Below are 11,183 nucleotides of genomic sequence, written 5' to 3' on the forward strand. Positions count from 1 at the left end.
GCGGGGCGAGGGTGCAAGCAATGGCCGAGTGGTATCATCGCTAGACTTGTAATCCAAAAACTGAGTTAATGTTCTGGGGACCCGGATTTGAATCCCGCCACGGCAGATGATGGAATTTGAATTCAAGAAGAAATATCTGGAATTAAGAATCTATTGATGACCATGAAACTATTGTTGATTGTCGGAAAAACCCATTTGTTTCACTAATGCCCTTTAGGGAAGGAAATCTGCCATCCTTAACTGAGCTGGCCTGCAAGTGACTCCGGATCCAATGTGGTTGACTCTTAAATGCCCTCTGAAATGGACTAGCAAGCCTCTGAGTTCAAGGGCAGTTAGGGATGAGCAACAAGGCAGGGCCAGCCAGCGGCAACCACGTCCCCTGAATGAATAAAAAAATCCAAAATCTATGGAAAATATCCACCTTTTAAACCAGTACTTATGGCAAAATAGTTTTTTCTGTTTATTGGTAGTCACATCAAATTTTCTTTACAGAACCAACAGTCCGTGCAGAATTGATGGAACAGGTGCCTCATATTGCCATATTCTGCCAAGAGAATAGGCCTTCGATTCCTTTCGCTTTCTCCAAATACTTGTTGCCCTTTATGGTTCGATGCCTTGCAGACCCCAACAACCAGGTACGGTGTCTTTTTTTCCTTTTGAAAGGAGGCTTTCCTTTCAATTGCTTTTAGTTTAGACCAATTAATCATGTGTTTGATCATCGCACGTGGCTTCAGTGATGACCCTGGAGAAGGGAATAAATAAAACTACATTTCTTCAATTCGGCTATTTCTTGCAATAGGAAAAATAATCAATCTAGTGGAAAGGGAACACAAATTCAGTAACCAAAGTAATCTAAGAAAAATGCTTTAAACACTTTTTAGATTCCCTGTGAATTGAATCTCTCAATCAACCTTGTATAGAAATTTATTACAAATTGACTGTTGTTGTATTATGCATGTGGGTAATTCTTACCCTGATGAAGGAATAGTCGATTTGAATTTGCACCAAATATAGTAATTGTGTTAAGACATTAAGAAATCCCTCGCATCCACTGTTAAGTCAGTGAAAGGCAAAATAGAAATACAGCTTTATTTAAAAAGCTTCAGTTTGAAGTTTATTCGCAGTGCTAAATCGATCAATTGATAAATTATGTTTTGTGTTGCAAACTGTCTACATTTTGAGCTCTTTCTCCTTAGTTGGTTGGCTACAGACCACTTCTCAACTCCAATTACTATTTATAGGTGAGGAAGATGAGCCAGGCAGCATTGCTGGTGGTGTTAGAACAAGAGATAATAGAAAGATACGATGTGGAGACAAAAGTATGTCCTGTTCTACTGGATCTAACTGCTCCTGAAAGCAACGATGATCTGAAAACTGAGGCTGTAGCAGTAAGTGAAATGTCTAATTTTTTTGTGTTTAAATTTAGCCATATAATTACAAATGAGAAGATTTGGAACATTCAAGAGGATATGGGCACCCTGAGAATTTAAACATGTTAACAGTCGAGTTCAGTTATCAGATGTTAATGGATTTTAAAATCTATTCCAATACCCACTTTTTGTATCTTTTTCTCATTCCTCTGAGATGACAATTTGCATTTAATCTTAAACATCATTCAACACTGCCTTATGTTTATTCCTTACAGACACTGTTGCCTAACTCCTCTACTTGATTCGCATTTCCAAATTTTCCAGCTGATCTTTTTCAGGCAGATGCTTATCATAATTAAGACTTCAAAGTCCCCTTTCTAATAAATGAATAAAAAGAGCTTTTCTGCTTTTCTTGTGATGTGCTGAACCCTTTCTTACCCATGACTCATAATAACTCTTATTTAAGTAGGTATTTACAACCTTGGGTTGGTTGTATATTTCACTATTTTATCCGTATCTTATTAGTAGTTTCATTTGTAGGTATTCTACTGAATTGAATTTCTCAAAATGAATCTATGCAATTCCATCCCAATCTCCTGTTTCTGGAATAGTTAATGTAGTCACAGATATTCCCTTTTGCAGAACATGCTAATTCAAGTTATGAGTGTTGCTGAAAAAAGAGACATGCTGTCAAAGCTTTTTGTCTTGCACTCATCAGAGCAGACAAGGATGATATTTCAAAGGAGCAACAATTTAAACTGTATGAGAAAAGGGTGCAAGTCAACAGTGTTACCATGGAGAATGCACCATGAAGCTATTGCACCTCTTTCATTCCATGTTTTTGTAGGGGATTTTCGCAGTAACTTAGACCATAAGACATAGGAGCGGAAGTAAGGCCATTCGGCCCATCGAGTCCACTCCACCATTCAATCATGGTTGATTTCAACTCCATTTACCCGCTCTCTCCCCATAGCCCTTAATTCCTCGAGAAATCAAGAATTTATCAATTTCTGTCTTGAAGACGCTCAACGTCTCGGCCTCCACAGCCCTCTGTGGCAATGAATTCCACAGACCTACCACTCTCTGGCTGAAGAAATTTCTCCTCATCTCTGTTCTAAAGTGACTCCCTTTTATTCTAAGGCTGTGCCCCCGCGTCCTAGTCTCCCCTGCTAATGGAAACAACTTCCCTACGTCCATCCTATCTAAGCCGTTCATTATCTTGTAAGTTTCTATCAGATCTCCCCTCAACCTCCTAAACTCCAATGAATATAATCCCACGATCCTCAGACGTTCATCGTATGTCAGGCCTACCATTCCTGGGATCATCCGTGTGAATTTCCGCTGGACCCGCTCCAGTGCCAGTATGTCCTTCCTGAGGTGTGGGGCCCAAAATTGCTCACAGTACTCCAAATGGGGCCTAACCAGTGCTTTATAAAGCCTCAGAAGTACATCCCTGCTTTTGTATTCCAAGCCTCTTGAGATAAATGACAACATTACATTTGCTTTCTTAATTACGGACTCAACCTGCAAGTTTACCTTTAGAGAATCCTGGACTAGGACTCCCAAGTCCCTTTGCACTTTAGCATTATGAATTTTGTCACCGTTTAGAAAATAGTCCATGCCTCTATTCTTTTTTCCAAAGTGCAAGACCTCGCACTTGCCCACGTTGAATTTCATCAGCCACTTCTTGGACCTTCATTGCAGTAATAATATAAGCTTTCTTGTAACACTCATAAATAAACTTTTTTAATTCAAAAAAGGTGCAATCTCAGGCATGTTCCATTTGCCTGCAGAGGACAGGTCCCTGGATATGAATATATGTACCATCCAGGAAGTGTGAGACACCGACTAATGATATTGAATTGGTTGTTAGTGTAATTCTTAGCGCACTTGAGGCAGCAAGTGCTGTGCAATTGCAGGATCACATCTGACATCAGACATAATGTTCTGAGCTTTGCAAGCATAGGTTGATAGTACAGTCAGTGCTCTGCATATTGCAAACAGCCAAATGGACGTGCTCTCTGATACAATTTGCCAGTCATTGGAACATGGCCTACGTACCTGGCATTGCACTGGCACTGAAATTAGTATACCATGTTACTCATTTGTGTTACGATAATTGGTGATACAAGTGTGATTTTTGCCTTCATCAAGCAAGGATAGAGTTCTTTACTATGTAGCAAACATCACGTTTTGCAACAGGAAAGGTTTTTTTTTTGCATTGATCCCTTTAAAGGAAAAACTGAATAAAAGCTTCCTATTAAGACTCGTAGTTGTGTGGAGGATGCATGCAATTATAAAAATGAAGAGGACACGATAAGTACGTTAAGTTTTTCTTCAAGCTAGTTAATGAGCCTTTATAGGCTGCGTGGTAAAAGTGAGCACTTTTTCCCTGCGAATCGATTTTTAGTTGTATGTTCCTAAATAGGCTGTGAGTAGTTTAAGTTGTTGCAGGAATTGCACGAGCCCCCAAAAGGAACACGAATTCTGTTTCACAGAAATTAAGAAAAACTTGCTGCAGTATTTAATGGAGATTTATTTTACTGGTTTACTTTTGCCTTCAATATAGATAATGTGTAAAATGGCTCCCATGGTGGGAAAGGCTATCACAGAGAAATATATACTGCACCGGTTCTGTGAGATGTGCTGTGATTGTCGAATGTTCCATGTTCGCAAGGTTAGTTTACATAACTGTCACTTGGCAATTTCACACCTCATACCCCCTCTTTTTGTGGTTCTTTTTAATTTGTAAGAGACATGTTTTTTTTTCTTTCAGGTGTGTGCTGCCAATATTGGAGATATATCCGGTGTCGTCGGTCGTGAGGCCACTGAAGGATTGTTGGTAGGTATGCATAAATAGTGATCAGCACTCCATATTAAATATTAGCCTTGGGCTATCAAGGCCAGCAAAGAGGGGGACAAAAATCCAAATTAAATGTTTTAATCATTTATGTTGCCATGACATTGTTCTGAATAAGTAATACGATTAATAATCTTGCCAAATTTGTCAAGTCAATCTTCCCCCCCCCCGAATAATGAGATCAAAACTTGGTTGATGGCAAAAGTGAGCTTGTGTATGTGTGCATTTAATAATTATTTTGTTTTCTGGAATTGGAAGAATCACATTCACTTCAACACTTCATTGTCAAACAACCTGGTGTTGAAATAATTTTGTGAAACCACATCAAAACCTCATGTGACACTCGTGATGAGTGCATGATTCAATTCATATTGGTCTCTTTATCCCTTTTTGTAATTCTTGAGAATGCCTTTGTTAGTTGGCAATGAAGCTATATTTTTTTAAAAGTAGAATTGAATAGGTTTGAGTGGTTTTTTTCCTATTATTTGTCTCCTATTTCCTTCTTTTCCTCTGTTTCCCTAGAAGGCTTATCCTGAGGTAAGGTTCGACAGGTGCCGGCAGCTTTCGGGTAATTCACAATGAACCACTATTAATGTACGAACCTTGGCAGTGAGTGTCAGCAGGATATTTGACCATGCATGATGATGGGGTGGGGGAACTAAATCTGATCCTTGCTCAAAAGCATTCACTTCATGGGGACATTGGATAGAAATCTGTGCAGGGACCCTTCTCAATTATAGAGACACCGAGATCAATCGTAATACTCACTCAGACGAGTCACGACAAACCAGGATTTGAGTCATGAATCACTTTAATGTATAAAGCTCAGTCACATACTAAACAATGCATTTACTCAATTATCAGTGGAATTCATTGCTTTTCACCAGTTGCTTCTAGCTCTTGGGGAGTGGGTCTTAAAATTAAATGGAATTTAACTGACCACAATTGAAATGTGATAAAATAGAATTTGAACTATATTCCATGTATGTCTCAAATAAGCTGTGCAGTGTTTTTTTTTTTCATTTTAGATTTTGAGAACAAATCCCCTCAGGCACTTTGCATTGAAATTAATGTTCAATATTGGGACTGTCTAGAACATCCCTGTTTTTGTTCTAATACCCATTTAACCAAGTGCCATGGGGCAATGTTTTTTTTTGCAAATGCAAGAACAAATTATCAAAATGTTACTGACCTCTTGAATAAAATTAGAAATTGATGAAGTTTATTTTGAATTAATGTATGGTGCTCTTGAATGTTTGTTGCAAAGGCCCAAAAAGGAAAGTTTGAAGTGTCTGTTTTCATGCAGCTATAACCCAATATCTGTAATTACCATCTTTAAATGTGGTGACAGTGATGTTCAGAAAAACCTCCCCTCTGAAGTGAAGTGTCAATCATAACTGAAAATCCCATTCCCTTGGATTTTTCTGTGCAGTTACCCAGGTTCTTCCAGCTCTGCTCTGATAATGTATGGGGAGTGCGGAAAGCATGTGCCGAATGCTTTATGGGCATTTCTTGTGCAACCTCTCAGGAAGTTCGGAGAACAAAACTTTGTTCACTCTTCATTAACCTGATCAGCGACCCTTCACGATGGGTGAGGTGCAATGTCTTTTCTGTATGTTCTGAAGCTTTAGTAGATAAGCAATGTAACGATCATGTTTGTGTTACTTCTGGAATTTTCCATATTGAACTGACCATACATCATCCTACTCAATGTGGTGTTTTTTACATCTGTAGGGCCATGTCTGAACTTCTAGTTGGCACCAAAATAATTTGTTTTTCTTCCTAACAGGCATCAGACATTTGTTTTTCATGAAGGGCAAAAATTTCAGACATGTCAATAGCTGCATTACAGAATCTTACAGTGCAGAAGGAGGCCATTCGGCCCATCGAGTCTGCACCGACCACAATCTCATCCAGGTCCTATCCCCATAACCCCACGCATTTACCCTAGCTAGTCCCCCTGACACTAAGGGGTAATTTAGCATGGCCAATCCACCTAACCCATACATCTTTGGACTGTTGGAGGAAACCGGAGCACCTGGAGGAAACCCACGTAGTCAGGCGGAGAACATGCAAACTCCACGCAGACAGTGACCCAAGCCGGGAATCGAACCTGGGTCCCTGGCGCTGTGAGGCAACAGTGATAACCACTGTGCCGCCCTTAGAACTTCCTACTCCCTAACCTCAGTCCAAATATCACCCATTGTGGTGGTTCTTGCTGACTGCTCTGTCCTCAGTTTTCTGAGGTACTTTTCCCTTGTCCTGCTCAATTGCCCTGATCCCTAACTCCAACGTTCTACCTGAACATAAACAGCAAATTTGCTTGGCATTATCCTTGGCCTGTGCAGTTGCTACAGGAAATGGGAGTAATCCAGTTCATTTCCTGTCAGGTTTCTCACTGGTTAAGAGTGGGACTGTGCGAGAAGATGCCAGTGGTCAGATGGAATTGCATTTTTTCGCAGAATCTCAATCACAGGCCAAAAACAACAAATTTATATGGCGAAAGGAAGAGAGCAAATGAAGAAATTTCCCTCTCTCCCCCCCCCCCCCCCCCCCCCAACTTGATATGTAAAGACAGTAGGCTCCCAAGATGTATTGTAGTATATGGTGCCATATATTCAAAAGGGGGTAGTGCTCAAGATTTTGAGGCAAAATGAGCATTTTTTTAAAAAAATTGTTTATATTTTAGTCAGCTGGGACAGCAAATGATGATTGCAACTCTTTCAACAAATAAATATACCAATTTAATTTTTTAAACTAGCCACCTTTTCCCTGTCCACTTTCCCAAACACAGTTTCAGCCTCTATACTTCACTAAAAGCTGTTGCATCTCTCAACGTTTTCCAATTCTGATTAAAGTTACTGAATTGAAACATTAATTCTTGTTTCTCTCTCTCTCCACAAAGGATGCCTGAGCTGCTGAGCATTTGTAACGTTTTCTGTTTTTATTCTTAGCAATGCAAGGTAATTTAGTGGAAACTGTATTAAGTAGGTAACATTTTTAACACTGTAATACTCTGATTTGCAGGTTCGTCAAGCTGCCTTTCAGTCATTAGGGCCTTTTATCTCAACCTTTGCTGGCTCTTCTGGTGCTGGCCATTACTTCAAAGAGGAAGATTTGCTTTCTTCCAAGAATGTATCGGAGAGCAAAGGGACAGAAAACCACAACAGGTATGCTCTGTGATCAATACTTTTACTTTTTTGTACTTAACTTTTGAAGTATTTGAAGCATGTCATTTTGTTAATTCTCAGGATGATTGCCTTTATTACCCATCCCTAATTTTCTTGTACCATTGAGTGGCTTGTTCTGCCATTTAAGAGGCAATTATGTTGGTGTGGGATCCAAGTTGTTTAGGCCAGGGCAGGTAAGGACAGCAGGTTTTCTTCCCTCAAGGACGGGGGACTTTACGTCAATTCAAATTCACCAAACTACAATGGTGTGATTTTGAGCTTGGGTCCTGTGGTTTTAGTCCAGTCCTCTGATTTATTCGTCATATAACCTGACTACTACACTGCTATACTCTTAGCTATTTTACTCTGCAGGGAAATAACTTGATTGGTGTATGTTAAGTTTGTTCCTCACCATTTTTCTCTTTGGTGCCCTTCTGTTACATTTTTTTCTCTTCATGGCTGAGATTAGTTTGAAGCCTTTTGCAGTTAAACTGTAGCCAGACACGCACCTGATTTTTTTTTTGTTTAAAACAATGAACAGTAATTTAAAAGCATTCTTCATAAACTAATGCACTATTGATAAAATAATCCCTGAAAATATGCTGATGGCCATGTCATTGTGAATCATTTTAATTAGTATTATACCAAAGTACTGGTATGTGTTCCTTCAGGTAATACCCATGCTGGGCAATGATGTGCTCTTCATTTTGAAAATTAAGTGTTTGTATTAAGCATCTATAGAATGAGTTAGATGCTTATTCTAAAGCAACATTTGTTCCCAGTATTCTGTCTGACCCTTAGCATAGCAAAGGATAGTATGAACACTGAATATATCCTGTGCTGTTATTGAGCTTTCTTATTAAAAACAATATTTTAATCATTACAGCTGCATTTTCTATATATTCCAATGTCCACAGGACCCTGCTATATTCAATAAAGTGACTTTGTATTACTAGTAGCTTTATAATGTTAAAACCCTCATGTCATGTAATCCTTGAAATGCAGATGCTTCTATAATTACACATGGTTTTGCTAAGTTACCTTCATTGGCATTGGCATATTGTCCAGGTATTAAAGCATGTTTCACCACTAATACCCAAAGAAATCTGGGGAATATTGTCGAAGTAGCAGATCCAATATTATGATTAAAGCTCTGCAGTGCTAAAATAAGCGTTATGATTTTGCATGGTATATCCTTGAATAAGACCATTGTGGTGTATGAATAAATAGCTTTGCATCATGAGTCTTTAGGACGTTTTTACAATTATTGGATTACTTTGAAATACAGTCGGTAATGTGTAAAGGTCCGATACTGAGTGTATCATCAGAGACTCTATTTTTGGTCATAATGAAAGAAAAAGGTGCTCTATTTTGAATGGTAACATGGAATTTTTTTCATACAAGTGGTGCTTCAAGTTACGGATGTCCAGTCTAAATGACAGCTCCAACTCTGGGTTTGGTGGCTCTGCGCACACTCACTTAATTGTGATATGCCCTGCTTGCGCAATGCATTCTGCGCCAAAATGTTGCATTGTAGTTTGAAATAAATGGGGATATGGCTACAGGCACCTAGTTAACGCTGCATGGTTCAATATTAGAGTTTTTACAAATATCCACAAGTGATGGATGTGATTACAGAACAAAGTGGGTTTTCCTTGTTTTGGTTTCGTTGACGTGAAAGTATTGGAAAATATTCTGTTCCATCCATTTCAAATTACAATGCAACATTTTGCTGCAGAATATTTTCAGGGATTATTTTATCAATAGTGCATTAGTTTATGAAGAATGCTTTTAATTACCGTTCATTGTTTTAAACAAAAAAAATCATTTTTGTGTCTGGCCACAGTTTACTTGCAAAGGTACAGCAAAAATGGTATAGCACTCCCTTAATGCACTTGACCACTTATATGCTTAGGCTGATGGAAAGATGCAATCATCAAAAATCGGATGAATAGCTAAAGGAGTTAGTAGGGTTTAAGGAGAAGTTTGAAAAGGATTTCGAAGGGAATTTTAGAAAGGAAGTTTCAGAGCGTCCAACCTCAGTAGCTGAACATCGTTGCTAATCGTGGAAAGAAAGTAAAGGTATATTGCACAGAAGCTGAGAAATGGTGGATAGAAGATGTCAGAATGTTTAAAGTTATAGGGTTAGGAGGGCAGCGAGGTCATCAATGAACTGGGTGGGAATTTTATATTTGAGAACTGGGAACCGGTGACAAAATGGGAAAAAAATTGACATGAATTTTGGATTAATTAAAATTAAGAGGATGGCTGAAATAGCTTTTGGAGTACTAAGTCTGGAGTGAGTTGCAGGTGCGGAAGCTGAGAACCAAACTTGAAAATTTTGTTCTGTAATCACATCCTTTACTTGTGAATATTTGTAAAAACTCTAATATTGAACCATGCAGCGCTAACTAGGTGCCTGTAGCCATATCCCCATTCATTTCAAACTACAGTGCAACATTTTGGTGCAGAATGCATTGCACAAGCAGAGCATATCACAATTAAGTGAGACCGCATGCAAGGCCATCAAACCCACTGTTCCTTCCTGAGAGTTCACAAGCCAGGCAGTACTGTCTGATGCAGGAGAAAAATCAAATGGGTAAAATTCCCTGGATCATCTTTTGGAAATTTGACTGCTAAATCAAGAATAATGTATTGTTTAAGAAACTTAAATGGGAGGAAAGCTTTTTTAAAAAACTGTCAATTTATGGGTAGCTTTGACAAAAGGTCATCTGGACTCGGAAAGTCAGCACTTTTCTCTCCTCACAGATGCTGCTAGACCTGCTGAGATTTTCCAGCATTTTCTCTTTTGGTTATGGGTAGTCTATATTTGCTACACCTTCTATAAGAAATGAAATGGTGTGCACTGACTCATTTCAAAGTACATGTTTAAATTCCGGTATTGAAAGGAAGACTTTTATTTCAAGTTTTGTCTTGTCACTAAGACCTGCAGTTAATCTCTCAGCAGCCAGCTTTATTGGAAGGTTAATTTGTTCATTTTTTAGGTGCATTATCCCAGAGGATAACTTTTGGGTAACGTAGTGCTTTCCAACTGGTTATCAAGCTCAATTCTTGAGTTTACCATGTTCTGGATGTTTTAAAATTACAAGAACTTAAGCTGTGAAATAACATTTTACCGAGACTGTGGCTGTGAAGTAACTTTTACCCTAGATTTTTGCTATTATTGATGAAATAACGGGGCTGTTATCTTTCACCTTAGTGTAAAACGTGCAGCAGAATCATCGAAAGTTGCAGATGGAGCTGTTGATCTTGTTGAAACGAAACAACAAACTTCAAGCTTTAGCTCTTGCACTGTGGAATCAGTAAATGCAACTGCTGAACTCTCCCTAAAAGATAAACTAAACCGTGATGGTGAATGTAGAAGTGATGCCATTCATGCCCAGGCAACATCATTACAGTCACACTCTGATTCTTATGTATGTACTAAATCTGGATCATCTGAAACACGAGGAGTTGTCGGCGAAAGTCAGTTGCCAAATTCAATCTTGTCTTCGCAAAAATCTGGGTCCAGTTCAGAAAAGACTGCAATTTTGGAGGACATGTACAACTCATTCCATTATTGGAGGACTCCTATCCCTACAATAGATCTTGACTTGGAACTAGAGCTGCCACAATGTTCAGATGAGCAGAAAAGCAAAGATTCTACACGGGAAGAAGTGTTAGACTGTCCAAGCTTCAGCACCGCCACTAGAAAAGAACTGGAAGAAATGCTGGAGAACTTAGAACCTCACATAGATGACCCGGATGTAAAAGGTACAATGA

The 11,183-nt window shown here is 38.9% G+C and overlaps 1 protein-coding gene across 1 annotated transcript in view; it reads left to right on the forward strand.

Annotated features, from left to right (window-relative positions):
• Nucleotides 1-11,183, forward strand: part of LOC144496012 (serine/threonine-protein phosphatase 4 regulatory subunit 1-like) — a 53,125-nt gene that overhangs the window by 26,955 nt on the left and 14,987 nt on the right. The window contains exons 5-12 of the mRNA XM_078216973.1: nt 493-635; nt 1,242-1,388; nt 3,940-4,047; nt 4,147-4,212; nt 4,753-4,767; nt 5,663-5,821; nt 7,258-7,400; nt 10,621-11,174. Coding sequence (XP_078073099.1) covers nt 493-635; nt 1,242-1,388; nt 3,940-4,047; nt 4,147-4,212; nt 4,753-4,767; nt 5,663-5,821; nt 7,258-7,400; nt 10,621-11,174 — 1,335 coding nt within the window. The remainder of the gene's footprint in view (nt 1-492; nt 636-1,241; nt 1,389-3,939; nt 4,048-4,146; nt 4,213-4,752; nt 4,768-5,662; nt 5,822-7,257; nt 7,401-10,620; nt 11,175-11,183) is intronic.

The sequence above is a fragment of the Mustelus asterias genome, chromosome 7 (genome assembly GCF_964213995.1).
Source record: "Mustelus asterias chromosome 7, sMusAst1.hap1.1, whole genome shotgun sequence".
In the NCBI taxonomy this organism is placed as follows: Eukaryota; Metazoa; Chordata; class Chondrichthyes; order Carcharhiniformes; family Triakidae; genus Mustelus; species Mustelus asterias.